This window comes from Sipha flava, unplaced genomic scaffold (assembly GCF_003268045.1).
Source record: "Sipha flava isolate LNK unplaced genomic scaffold, YSA_version1 173_pilon_pilon, whole genome shotgun sequence".
In the NCBI taxonomy this organism is placed as follows: domain Eukaryota; kingdom Metazoa; phylum Arthropoda; class Insecta; order Hemiptera; family Aphididae; genus Sipha; species Sipha flava.
In genome coordinates, this window is record NW_020271974.1 from 199,788 (window position 1) to 216,086 (window position 16,299).

Below are 16,299 nucleotides of genomic sequence, written 5' to 3' on the forward strand. Positions count from 1 at the left end.
ATAGTGTAAATTAAACTTGAATATGTGAATTATTTTTTTCTATTATATAGTAAAACTAATAGTATATAATATGAATAACCCTGTGTTATTCATTGTTAAAAATCATAATGACGTCTCTGGAGAAAACATTGACCACAATTAAAATAACCTGAACGAGGTATACTTTATGTTTAATTATATTTATACTCGAATTTACTTTTGTACAACACGAAAACTGCATTATAATAGAAGATTTAAATAATGCATAAATTTACAATGTTCACGGTTGGAATTTAACGAAGGTATTTTATATTTAAATATTGAATGAATACATTGTGTTTTATGTTTAAACGAGTGTACATATATGACCATTTTCATGAGTATTCTGAAAATTGTATTACTATTTTACTGCTTAGTTTGAAACACAGTCAATCAAGTAAGGATTAAAATAATTATTTTATAGTCAAGTTGTGAACAAATATTATTTTCGATCAGGAGCGTACCCAGGAATTTTTATGGGCAACATTTTTATTTTATCTGATAGTGAGAAATTAAAATACACAAATATACTATTATTATACTATTTACTATTAAATCGTTGAGTATGTAGAAATTTCAATCGGGGGTCCGTACCCGAACCCCCCGTTGGGTACGCCCTTGTTTTCGATTCATATAAACGTAAACATGCGGTGATATCTCATATTATGATCAAATGAGAAGATGTCTAATAAATAATCAGTACTTTTAATGAAGTAGCATGTACAGTAGAAACTCGATCAACCGTTTCTTTCGGGACCGAGGCTATAACGGTTAATCGAATAAGCTGTTAACAGATATTTTACAATGTATGTATTTTCAGAAAAAAACAATACACATATATACTAAATATTACATACGGTACCAATAAAGCACTAATAAACTAAAACTAGGTAATAATTTTAAACAAAATAATCTCTTGTCAGCCAATGATTAAATTAAATGAAAGATAATTATGTTTGTTCACATCGCATTTATCGCATATGTTGGGAATTAAAAAAAAAAAAAAATGTATACGCTTGATAGCCACCGCAACGAGTTTATCGCGATTGCATCATTAACGATAGCGACGACGGATAACAGAAAGTGATGGTTAATCGAGTTTATACAGTATTTGAATTGATTTCACGATACTGTTTTTGATATTGTGAAGCTAAACTAAAGAGTTGTCACGGCTACGAACGTATAAAATTTTGAAACGATTGGGCATCAAACTAAAAAATATTTTATTAAAACTCATAATTCCTCGTTTGTATGAACAAAAACTATTCAAGTAAAAATAATAATAAGATACATTTTGTAGTAAAATATTATTTAATATTATTTCAAATAGGATTAGTTTATAAATGCGTCATTAATTTTACTATACCAATTAATGTATATTATTGACGAATAATAATAATATCTGTTAATAACCAAAGAATGTAACTGTATACAACTTGGTACAATTTAACTTTAGTACAAAAATTGTTATTTACTTAGTGGAATTTAAACTTCCGAATTATATTTTATGTATCAGTATAAATTGATTTTGCCTTAATCATTTTCACAGAAAATATATATGTATTATTTTTTTAATCATTTTTCTTATTTTATCAAAATGAATAGCTAAACAATTTTCTGACTATTAATACTATTAGTAAGCTTAAAAAATCAAACGTGTTCCTAAATCGAACCTATCAAATAACATAAAAGAGTCATAATACTTTTCATATATCATATGCAAGTTAAAATGAAATTCAGTAAAATTAATATAACTCTTTTGTACAAAATAAATATATGCAAGATATTTTTTTCAAAATACGTGTATTCAAAGGTTTTATACGACCCAATACGACTCAATACCCTCATACACCAAAAAATCACACTTAATTAGAGCTATTTAAAAATAATTTTTTATTATATTTAAGGTTGTATATAATTAATTTTGAATGAATGGCATAGTATGGCTTGGTATAAATATTATTTACTAGGTAACATTTTTGTTTTGTATTAACAGTATAGCAGAGGCCATATACATTTCAAACGAGATATGATTTTTAATAATTGTTTTTACCTTATCTTTCTCTTCGTCTCAGTATTTTATCTCTACTTACATAAAAGAAAAATTATGCGATACGTAAATATTTTATGTTTGTTTATTAGAAATAATAACATTTAATTTTAGGAAAGGAATTACAAGTCATGGAATAAACTTGAATGATTTTATATAAACATTATCATTTTAATTATCTGTGCCTAAAAGTAACACGATTTTGACAAAATAACAAAAGATAAAAACCTATTTATCAGAATTCTATATATGTTGATGTATAATTATAAATAATGAGAGTATTTTTTCTGTAAGTAACAAGATTACTAGAATTAGTAGGATTTCAAAATCTGTATCTCAATACATAATTAGTTTGTTTATTATTGTGGATACTGATAATAAACTATTTTTTATCAATTTTATATGACATTGAATTTATATATAGTAATAAATTATTCTTTTAACTTTAAAAAAATAATTCAAAGTTATAATATTTTCAATATAATATGGTGCTTATTAGTTACGAGAAAAATGAAAATTGTAAGAAAAGCTAGAACATTTTTTTTTAAATAGGTTTCTGTAAAATCAGCCCAATATTGAAAGTTCCAGTTAATACAAGGACAATAAAAGTAAACATATAAACAGTAAAGCAAGACCTTGTGCAAATTAAATTGTTTTGTTAGTTCCGTGGTTTCTAATTTAGATAACTCTCACTGTATATTTAAGGAATTTGATTGTGTAAGATTTTAGTTTTCTCATAAAACAATGTTCTAACTTCGAATTTAATTTACGATCTATAATTGAAAAGTAAATAATGTTATAATATTAAAAAAATAAATAAATAAATTATAACTTACTTGGAATATACATACTTTTATGGTCATTTTATAAAAAAGTAAACCTCCTGAGACAATAAATTTTAGAACTTTTGTAAGAACATTAAATATATATTAAATTATTATTATTATTTATTAATAAATTATTATTTAATATATTAAATATATCAATAAAGTAATTAAAGATTTTTTTTCTTTAATTACTTTATTGATGTAATTTGACAATATTAGTAGGTACTAAAAGTTTTTTATTGTGTGTTATTGTAATATATTTTCCATTGACTCTATATATCTATGTAGTATTGAAGCATATCTATTATTACTCCTTTATTTATTTAAAAATAGTGTATATCATAGTAAACAATAAAAAAATATATATAATATATATGTATAGACAGTATATATATATATATTATCAAATTTGCATTATTAAATTAAAAATAATAGTTGACGAAGTATCATATTCTAATTAATTTGGAAATGTAGGGATATGATACCATAATCTCAAAAGTTAGAACACCAATATATAACGAAAACGCATTTAAATATTATGAATTAATTGATTAATTTTTCATTTTGAATATTAAATATCCTAAATTAAGTTTTTGAATAATAAACATTCAGCTATAACATGACATCCGAAAATTTGTACAGACACAAAATCAAGATATTCCATAAAAGTTTAAATGAAACTTATTCAAACTAATATAAAGTTGCGTAATTTATATTAGTATATAGTACAAATTATTCTAATGAAAAATCATTTTTATTTAGATTTGAAATATATAACTATAATTTATTATGATATTAATACATATTCAAAGCTCTACCAAAATAATATTAATATATTAAGATGATATATGTATAATTTTGAAAAGGGTGGTTATTATTCTAAAAATTTAAGATAAACTTATAAAAGGCATTCAACTATCCAATATATTTTGCATTTATCACCATCATTTAATTGACTTATTAATCTCGATTATTGTATATTATTTCTATAGAAAAGTTATAAAATATTTATAAGTGTAAGTTGAAATAATTATGTTAAACTACTTATCCTATTGTCTATAGTAAACATTATTTCTATCAGTAAAATAGTAAATTTCAACAAACCAAATTCAAAAATTTGAAAGTGCTTTATAACGAATTTTTAATATTGAATTTTACGTTTTATAACTTTCATGTCATATTAAATTTAATCAATTTTGTGATTTAATTAAAATTATAGAAAATATTAATTACAAATTTAATAGACCTCTTATTTAAAAGCGAAACGTTTTCAGTTTAAAAATACACGCTTACAATTTAATAGACTAAATGAAATTTATTATTTCGTGGCTATCCATTATTCATATGTCTTTATATTTGATAGCAACGTCCGAGATAGGCATTGCGCAATTTAAAGAACACAATTATTCTAAGTTATTGTGACCCCCACAGTTATTTTTTCAACACAACACGACTTTTAATGCATGTACTCTTCTCCGTATAGGATTAAATGTATACGTCCCGAGTTTCATAGATTACTGTTTCCCATTTGATGTTTACCAGAATTAATTGTAGATAAGTTTAATTAAATTCAATCTTCGGTCTCTAAAATTAAATACACTCGAATAGAATTAAACGCGATCGCGTCACAATGGATTGCGTTTGTGGGTCCCTAAGATGTTCTGTGGTTTATTTGAGATTTGCTAGTGCGAAACAATGGTCGATTAAAAACGAACAAAAGGTCACGTTAGAGTTCAGCAGAATAATTGAGAGTACTGTACCTTGGTCGGACCAGAAGACAGACGCATGCCGATAGAAAGATATAAGGATGTATAAATACACAAACGTTTATGTCTACGTAATCGGGAATGATGATACATCTAGGTATTGTGGAATTTAATTTAGTGAACCTTTCAGCCGGCGTTTTCCTAGTTGTGTTTGTTGAACTAATCAAAGCTGACCAACAATTGTTTTTTAACTATAAACGCATTCGGAAGGTACATGAATACAAGTTAAATTAATTCGTCTAAATAATGATATGAAATAAAATACATCATACATTGTGATATTAGTGATGACCGACCAAAATTCGATATATATATATATATTTATAAAATATTATTATGAAAAAAGTAACCACACCAAATTCAAAAAAATTAGTTTCGTATGAGTGTCGAGATGAAAATACCAAAAACGTATGAATGTTTACATATCTTGATGATGTTTTAGTTTTTACTATTTTATAAGACAGTTATACTATTCGTATGTTAATTCAAAATTTTTATAAAATCATGGGGTTTCCTTGCATTTTATTTCCTTAAGATAGTTTTTTTTAAGGTTCAAAATGTAAGAATTATTATTTTATTTTACCATAACAAGCTTTCAGAATTATAAACTAACATATGTAAATATTTGCTTTTATTTGGTAAATTCGATAGCATGTTAGGTATTTTTTGATATTTATAATCTATACGGTATAATATAGTCGATGTTTGAAAATACTTAATTTTTTTTACATAAATTTTAAGTTCTTACAATAATACTTATAAATGTACACTAAAAATATAAATAAATTATTTTTTTCATAAAATAGAAACGTTTTGTTTTTAGATTTATAATTTAACATTTACCAAAATAATAAAAAATATTATATAATGTATACATTCATGTGTATGAATCTTTTGAAAACTTATAGAATTTCTGGATCCAAGCCTTCATTAACTTTATGAATTTAAGCTGTATTTTAATGGTTAACCTAAGTAGTAACTTATGATATTTTCAAAAGTTTATATGCATGCATTACTTCTAGGTGGAATCTAGATGCACTTAACGGAATTAATTATGGTATAAATGTTTAATTAACTAAAGATACAAATTTAATTCTAACTGTCATATATTTGGAAGTAGTGTTGATGGACGCTTACATCATTCACATCGTCATGTACTATCTCTATTAATCTATGTCAATTTATTTAATTTTTGTATTATTTTGTGTATTCAGATTATATAAGTAGATGATATATAAATATAAAAAAAAAATCGTCTTATTTTGAAAATTAATTACATGTACTATAAAATGAATACAATCGATTAAAATGTTTAAAATATATATTCTTGAAGCAAATATTTGCAATGAAATTAAAATAATTTCAGTAAAACTATATTAATTTATCCCATTACTAATGTTTTTTAATACTCCGTAATTAAGGATATTCAGTGCTCGACTAGGCAAAATTAAAGAAGGTGGAGTCAATTTACTTTAAAAATAAAGCGTCCCCAAAACTTGTTAAGTGTTATAATTATAACGTAATAATAGTAAGGGGACGCTAAAATTTCTGAAAATTAGTTGGGGTACTCCATCCCCATGCGTTCTATCTCAAGTCTAGCACTGGTATAACACTACATAACACTAGTTATCCTGGATAACTACCCACTGATGTGCTTGGTCTTAAGTTATGATTTTACGATTTTACCATGATTTAATTATTTGTTTTCTTTTTTACCGGTTAATATCCATCCATACATTAATTTAAATCAATAGGATACCAAAAATACTTTATAGTATATGATCTTACACTGCCTTTTACCTACAGAAAACATAGCAATCCATAGTAAGTAATACTTATCAGTTAATATTTGCTTTAAAATAAACAAAGAACAATAGATTTAAAGAAATAAATAAAATATAAATTTAAATTTTGCTGTAATATTCTAATAAAGGAAAAATAAAAATAAAATTTAAATTTATCACATTTAGATATTTAATTTAATTTTTTTTTTTTTTAATTGAACTTATTTTAAATAAAATATACCAGATGTATGTGAACAAAAATCTCTCAAGTAAAGATATTTTATTTTGTTCAAATGGAATAGGAATTAGGTTTAAGTAATAAAAACAATAATTTTTCTTAAAAAGATCATGATTCATAGTATAATACAGTATTTACAACTAAAAAATATTTTAAAAAGGTTCTACAACACACACACACACACACACACACACACGCACAGATGTATATATAATGAATATAACTCATCATAAGAAGTATGGCTTATAAGTAACAAGAATTATTATAATTTATGCTATCTAACTGTTTATTCAATCAATTAGAAAGTGGCTAAAAGGCTACGAAATACTAATGATTTATGAGTTAAATAAATTTAAGAAAATATAGAAAATTGTGGAGTACATAAATTAAAAATCTTTATGAAATAATAAGTTTATATATTTTATTCAGTTTTTATCAAATATTTAAAAAAACAAAGTGTACTAATCGATTCTATTTACGAGGTAATTGGCATGATATTAAAATCACATAGTAAAAATCTTGAAGAATATTAGTTGAATAGGTAAGTGAAAACAACACTTGCATACAAATGAACTATACCATATAATATTATTTATATATTTTAGGATTCTGTGTTATATTTTTTCTGACAAATATCATGTTTATTTGGTTTTTCTAAAATAGAAGTTTATAAATAATAAATCATCAGAATCATTTTAGACAAAACCAAAAATTTACAATCAAAAATATACCTTTGTTCTATTCGCCTGGAAATGATCGATAAATTATTACTCAACTTTTCAATTATGGGATAAAGATAGGTGTATAGTTTAATTCAATTGTCGTACATAAATGCGGATCATAGCTGTGCATTATTGGTTAGGTTAAAATTATTAGAATACTAACTGACACATTTTCCAACTTTTGTCTGATTACCAGAATGATTGATCAATATTCATTGTAGTGTCTTGATATTTTAAAAACATTAGTTGAAAGTAAATCTGATCGTAAATTTCGTTTGGATTTTGTAATTGATATTTTCAAGAATTTTTTTTATAATTTTCATTTGTAGATTTTCACCTCAGGGGTACAATTTTACCGTAAAATCAAAAGCAACCATTGCCGCAGTGTGCATACATTTTTTGTTAATTTTTTGTTAAACACACGTACTAAAATGTATTCGGTTAATTTTCAGAATCTCGGATGATAGTTAGCCGAGTTAGTAATACAAAATGGTTCGTTTCTGCTCGTTCCGGTGCGTTGCCGTAGGATTATAACCATCGCTAATGATTTAGTAAATCCAAGCCGTTCACATATTATATTTCTCGTGGCGGAATTACATATTAGTGTACACTGCGGAGAGAATATTACTACAACGGAAACAATTTGGACCTTTTATTGAAGTGTATTGGCTCCGGGGCGTAATGCGCGAGGTACGTCGACCGTGGCCGCGTGACGTTTAATCCGGTCTATTGGAGCCCCGCAGCTCGTTTTTCCGCTCTTAATCAACGATAACCCCTAAACGCTAACTTATGGGCCGCCCGCCATTTCCCTTCATTACTACAAAGAGCGAATAACTTTCTTATTTCTTCTCCGGGGAAAATCGAGTTTATTTGTTACTATTTCTCCTCTGCCGACCGCATTCACGGATGCTACAACCCATACACACAAACACACACACACACACACCGCCAACTACCCACGTCGCCGTCGTGCCTACTCATCCGGCCGCCAAGAAACTAAACAAACAATAATAATAATAAAAGTACATGTACATTGCGTTCCGAATATTGCGCCCATTATTCCGTCGCACATTGTTGGCAACATTTAATTATTGTTATTAGTTAATTGATAATATGTACCTATTTCAACAGTATTATATGATTATTTATAGGCATTATTCAGTACGGTACACGCAGTTCAAAACCATTGATAAACGTAGCTACAATTATCATTATTAAAAGATCGGTTGTTATACAATAATAATGAATAACGTTCCATTCTCGTGAAACGGTTGAAATTTAATTTTAATTTTTCGGGCACTTGACCGAGGTTAACATATAATCGTAGTTATATTTAATGTTCGCGAATACGTTTTTGCGGATTCATTATTGAACGATAACAATAATATTAAGTCAGTTAGAAATTCATCACGAATAATTTCAGTACGTTTGTACAATACTGCATTATTGTACATAGTATAACAATAATAATGATAATAATAATACGAGTTTTTATTGTAGAATTATTGTCTGCGTTTCAAGCATACAATTCATTCAGAATTAATGGTAATGTTTACTTTATATCGCGACCTGAGATAAATAATTTCACTTACCAACGATGATTTCTTAAATTGTTTACATTAATTTTAATGAATATGTAATATCGAATGTGTATGTCTATACGTAACTTACAATTTAGTGAACAATGCATTTGTATAAATGTTTTTCGATTCGTTTTTACTAAAAAATTTACTCAAATATGTAAGCACTTCACTACACCAGACTTATTTCGTATTAATTAGTCCATATAATAATTTAACTATATTTCATGGTGAAATTTTCGAAGAAATAATATTTTGAAGTGTAGATACAAATTAAACTGTAGCAATTTACAATTTTACAAGAATTATAAATTAACTTGAATCTACTAACCGTACAAAATATTGAATTTGCGAACATGGCATGTTGCAAATCGTGATTTCGTGTACTTTTCTTGTTTCACTTTGAATCATACTCTATCAAGATGTTTAAATTTATATTAAAACACTACGGTCAAAAATAAGTAAATCATCTTCATTCATTATACATATACTTGTATATTATATGTAAAGGTATTAATCCATTTATCAATATTTTATTGATAATATTATTTCATTTACGGGAGAAAATGTATCCCACGATACGACCCCGTTGATTATTCAACCAATAAAATGAAACAACATAAATGCGATTAAATTAATTCAAACTCTAATAGCGCGGAACAATATTTATTAAGTATAACGAACCACACGGTCAATTATTATTATGACATTCCATTACCGTAACTGCATAGTGTTGCGAATAAAATTCAAATCAAACAAGGATTGAATTAAATAAATCAGAATTTAATAGAATAATATTACTGTTGAAGTTCTTCGAAAAGTTGTTGTCGTGGTGCATGACTTGATAAAAAAAATATTATCTTGGGACGTATATTTGTTTTAATAAAGTGAGTAATAATGAGAAGTATAAAAATTCTGTTCTCAATTCATACACACACATATTTACAGCAAACAAAACAATTCGTTCGAGTGAGATAATTGCGTGCGTTGAACAATACTCTTGATATGCTGCAAACCAACGGGCCTTTGCATTTCCGAAAGCTTTCTCTAACCTAACCGTTCTCTTTCAACACCACTTCTGTTGATTCCAAAAGATCTATAAATTTTGCCCCGTAACATTTTAAGGGGTTCTTGTCATTTTGTGGTAAATGTGACACAATGAGATATAACTATTACGGCCAACTGTTATATTCAAATAGAAACCCGTCTGGTTAAATTTTAATAATGACTTTTTGTGCATTTATTTCTTTAAAATTAAAACATATTTATATGATTTAATAAAGAAACTGTAAAGAGACACTTAATATACTGTAATTTATTTAATGAAATATAATGCATTTAAAAATATTGTGTACTGGATAGTAATTTTCTTGTAAAATATTTAATTTTATAACTTATTTATTTTGATTGTGCGTTGAAAAATTCCCACATTTTCAATTATAAGTATTAAAGAAAAGAATTCTATCCAGTAAAAAATGAAACTAAAATGATAATTAAATTCTTCTGGTCAAGGTTGAGTATTCGAAATTTCTAAAATATTGTTGTCAACAAATAAATAAATAATCAAGTTCTAAGAGAATTCTCTTATGAAATACTATAAAGGTCTTTTAAATTTCAAATATACATCTTAAGTAATTATCTAAATTAATTTTTGTATTGTGATAAATACTAGGAAATTATTAATTAAAAATACATTATTTTGTAAACTGAAATAATAATTTAAAAGTTTAATTAATACCCGCACGTGGTTCTTTATGTTATGCATTCTATGCAAGGAAGAAATATAATTTAGATTATATTTTCAAACGGTCTTACAACTCTACCGTTATTATGTTATGTGATCATTATTTTTAGTGAAAACCAAAGTAGTTAGTGTCTATGTTTAGTATAAGGTTTCTGTCTTGTATAAAATATTTGTATCCAGTTTCAAATTAGTGGACATAAAAGTCCATAATATTATTTTCAATTAATAGTTTTGTACAATTTATATTGAATCCGAATATTTTCTCAACATGAAATATATCGAAGATTCTTCATTTTTCTGTACATAATGATTTAATTTTTGTAAACTGATATACAGCTTATTTATAATAGTATATCTGAAAATATGAGTTCCATTAATTTTTTAAGGTTCTGGATTTGTTATGAAACTATAAAAACTTATAGTATGTACTTCAATTTCAATGAATATTTTATCCTACTTTATATTGTAATTTTTATATAACTATACATTTTATTTGACAGTTGTTTAACTGTTTATAGTAAAACATATGATATAAATATTATATGAACACAAAATAATCAATGAGAAATTCAGTAGAATTCGTTAAAGATGTAATTTTTCATTTACATTTGTTGTGTACTGCTATGTTATAATTTATGTTATACACTGTCCATATTTAACGGATGGTTTGGTAAACCATGCTACAGTTAATTTCATTCATTTAGTTGAGAAAATATACTATAATAAAGCATTTTTGAGAATCAACAGGATCCATTATGCCAGCCCCCAGTGCCAAAATTAACAACTTCATGAAATGTTCGAAAAATAATTTAAACACTCTTTCCACCAGGATTGTAATACTCTTATCAATAGACATTTCAGAAGATTATCTTTAAATATTTAAAAAAAATATTTTTTTTTTTTTTTTAATCAAAACTATTAAAAAGTAGATATATGAAGATTTTGTAAATCATTAATTGGTTTTTAATAATGTTACGATTTCTTGAACAAGTGTTTGAGTATTATTAGTTGGTTAAATTTATTTATTTAGACAAACAGTTTTTAATTCAATATGATATTTAGGAACGGGAAATATGATAAATTGCACTGTACAGGACACGATTAAAATGTAACATAATTTTATTGGCGATTTAAATGTGTAGTACCAGCAACTCGTGAATTCAGTGAATTAATAAAGTATGATTTCAGTAATTCAGAACACCAGTAAACTTCTTGGTCTATTTATTTTTTCAGTTACTTAACACTCAACGCTAACTCACTGATTCACTGCGCGTTTTGTTAGTGTTTGAGTTTCACATGATCAGAATTTTCGTTAATACGAAAATATAGGTTTTACCTCTCCCACTCCGCAGAATTTTGAGCTCTGCACACGTTTGTAATTCCATTGGATTAAACATGGGTCACTGATTAAAACCCGAATATATACAGAAACAAAATAACTCATCAATACACCTGCGTATACAATATAATACAATATTATATATATATGTGCAAACAATGTAACAATAAACATTGAAATATTTTCATTTAATTCCGTTTATATAATGACATTCAATGTAATATGTATCAAATTAAGATTTTATTTTCAAAAATTAATGAATTAAGCATATATATTAAGTCTTTAAATTGATTTGATCAATAATTATTTATTGTTTAAAACAAAGAATTCAAGTGACTATACACTAAGATTCGTATTATAAAGATACATTTGCGTATTTTCTATTTAACATAGTAAAAAATATATATTTTTATTCTTATTTTTTTAATTAGAAAATTTGCATACAGCATTATTTGATTATATAAATATATAATAATATAATGAATATAATTTTTTTTAAAATTAAAAATCATGAATTTAAACGGGTTTCAAAAATATTTGCAATACAATGGAAAACAAAATTACTGAAAAAGAAATTAATTTTAAACATTAATTGGTTGTTTCAATAAATATTTTGTTTAAATAATTGTATGTCAAATTCACTAATATCATTGAATTTGAATATAATTAACTAGTTTTAATTTTATTAGATTCTGAACGGAACGAGAAATCTAAAGGTTTTACAATGATGTTTATTTCTTTTTATTTTTTATTCTGTAAACACTTTTTATTCCTCTAAACTTGCTCAAAAGTATCAAGTGTAGCAACTTTTATGAAAGATAATGTTCTAGAGCTTCTAGTACTTTAGAGGGGTCATTTTTCGATTTTCGAAACGGTACTCGAAATAAAAGCGGTTAAAGGAGAAAAAACGTACGATTTCACGATTTTATATTATTAAATAATTATGGACGACGTTTTTTATCAGAAATATTGCTTCAATAAAAAATGGTAAAAATCTTTTTTGTTGTACTTTAGATTTTGTTTCTTACGGATTAATGTTTGGAAAATTTTAGCAATTTTTGAGCTATTTATAGACATTTTAATTTTGGGAGTTTTTTTTGTTGTAATTCGGTTAAAAACATACGTAACAATTTGAAATTTGGGTTGTTGACTTGTATTATCTTTACCTAGACACGGTAAAAACATTTGAGCGACTTCTGAGCTTTTAATTTTATTTTATATTTTTTTTTCATTTTTATGACATTTCCTAATTATAAATTATAATTATAATTATATAAATTACCTATTTATATAAATCTTTCTTAAACTGTTCTTAAAATGCTTTGTTTATCACCATAGAAATGAATAAAATTAAATAAAAAAATTTCCTCGTCCGCTCAGAATCATTTTCTATCGAATGCAATCATTACATTCAAATCAAATACAGTAAAATTACACTATCCTGTCTGATTTTTTTTTATTTATTCATTTTACCGGTATGAAAGTCAAAATATTTAATGAACTAAACGTTTACATCAAGTTATATAAAACAATATAAAATAATAAAAATGAATAATTTTTGTTATAAAAAAATATTAATTTATTATTAAATATATTTTAGAAATTTAATTAAATTATAACGGTTATGATAGACTTGAATAAAAATTAATAGTTTTAAAAAACAGTGTTTGGTACTTGTACTGTATGCTGATTACAGCTACTTCATCGGTGTAGCATGCTACCTACCAAAAGACTTTACGATTAAACTTTATCGTATTTTATTAATTAAAATTGATCAAACTAAAACTTAATTTATTGTTTATGAGGAATGATTATCGTTGTCAAATATTTTATAAATGTATTATAACTCATTACATATTATTTTCACATAATTCCAGAAAACTTCTGTCACGTTGAGTCAGGGGTGAATCTAGAGTCCGGGAACTGTGGGTCAAGCCATTTCAAGAGGTCATTGAAACTGGATGAAACTGAATTAGAAATTAATACCTTGTAAAAAAAAAAACACAATATGCTCATAAAAGTGTAGAAATATATTTATATTACATTTTAGAGTTAGTGATACCACCGTTAATGACTTATTTACGATTAATAAGTATAATCTAATTTTATCAGCGCAACAAACGTACGGAATAAAATATGATTTACTTAACTTTCTACTAATACGATATAATTAAAAATATAAATTATGAATTGAAAAATTTTAAATTTTGAATATACATGGCATTCATTTTTCAATTAACTCCGATGAGCCAACTGTCCAAGAGTCCAAATCAAGGTTTAAAAATAGAAAGCATTTCCAAGAGGCCAATTTTTTCAACAAATATTAACTGTGGGCCAGCTGACACTTTGAACCCCCCCCAGATCCGCCCTTGCGTTGAGTAATAATGGACCCCAACATTCTTTTAATTGCCGGTCTAACAAATCTGTCGCTCCTCAAGTTTTAATTCCGTATTTAGTTTCGATGTGTCTCCATATACATATACTCGATCGTTTGTGTTTGTGCACTCCGTTGTAGGGTCGAAAAAAAAATTCGGAATTATTGATGATTATTGATGGTTTCATGATGATAACTTATAATTTTATATATTATTTGTTGTTTATCTTTATAACATAAATGTACTTTCTCCAATAAAATTAAATTAAATAAAAATAGTAAATAAGGATAATATTTGAAGTATATGAAATAAAAAAATAATAATTTTAATAACATTTTAAATGTAAAAACCGATTTTAAAAATAATATATTATATTAATACATTGTAGATAATAATAAATATTAATAACCATAGTATTTTTATTTTTAACATATTTATCACTAATAAACACTCATTTTAAATAATCTTTTTTACTAAAATAAATTATTCTTTTGTAAACGACCAATAATTCTTGTTGTATTAATTTATTTCTATATAAAAACTGTTTGTTAATTCAATATTAATTTACAAGCTATAACTATTTACAATTTTTAGATTTTTATTTTATTTTATTTTTTCTTATTTTATTAAATAAAAATAACTACTGTAGGTATTAACATACAAACCGCACATAGTTTTTTGGTTGGTAGCATTTTAGAACAGGTAGCATATTATCCGAGTGCCCGGTATTTAATCAATACATAATTTGTAATAAATCCGCTGTTGATTTTTAAGATTTATAAATTTTTTAATTATTAATTCAACCCAATCAATGCAACGGGCCAACATTTAATTTTTAGAAAAAGTATCATCACACGGACAATTTACGATAGTCTCAGAATCATATAGATAATAAACCGTAGTCAATTGGTAAACACTATTTCCGTTCACCGCTTGACCAAATTTATATTTTAAATCCTCCCAGGTGACTGACACCAAGGATTTATTTTTGTTTATTTATTATTTTTTTTTTTTTTTAAAGACGTTATACTGTATAGCCGCTTGCCATTCAATAACATTAATATAGGTTGGGTTACGTGCACCGCGGTTTCTCAACGTTATACGTACTGTGCTATTTGCACTCTTTGTCGCCTTCGGGTCCATTTTGATTGGCCTTTTGCGCTCTTGTTTGTATTATCCTGTTATTTAACTTCTTCCCATTTCATTACTCCGAACCGTATAATATCACTTCTTACTCTTTGTTTACGGGGTTTGGGTCATTGGGGTCCTTCGCCACCGCCGTCCGATCATTCGTGACTCTCTGTGAGCATCCAAACGTCGCCATGGGTTGAAAATATTGCATGAATTATTGATGTTACATCCTCTAACCGCTCACCCTTAATGTTACATCTCACCCCCACTTCCTCCCTCCAGTCTGTACCTATATAAATAACATAATGTTCCTCAGATACTGACGTGGGTAATTCATGTGATTCTTCAGGACAAAGCAGCCAGTTGGGATATTAATGACGACGACGACGACCCGAGTCCAAGAGACGACGGGGACAACAAGCATGGGACGAGGTGCGCAGGAGAAGTGGCCGCCGTAGCGTTTAACAAATTTTGCGGCGTGGGAATCGCGTACAACGCAAAGATTGGAGGTTCGTATACGCCGCTCTTCGTTACATTTTACCACATCAAATACGTACAGGAACCTGCGGTATAATTATTTAAATGTATGCACGTGTCATTAGAAGTACCGAACTTAAGGGTCTCGGAGCCTTAAGTCAGCTACTAAAGAAGAGGCCTATTAAAAATAAATTATCGAAAACTGCTTTTAATTTTTATATATTCAACATATTAAACAAGAAATTATT

At 26.2% G+C, this 16,299-nt stretch overlaps 1 protein-coding gene across 1 annotated transcript in view; it reads left to right on the plus strand.

The window, feature by feature from the left end:
• The window catches only part of LOC112680086, a gene marked incomplete in the record, with an annotated part of 199,354 nt that overhangs the window by 135,771 nt on the left and 47,284 nt on the right, over window positions 1-16,299 (plus strand). Inside the window, 1 exon segment of the mRNA XM_025550082.1 lies at window positions 15,924-16,083. Coding sequence (XP_025405867.1) covers window positions 15,924-16,083 — 160 coding nt within the window.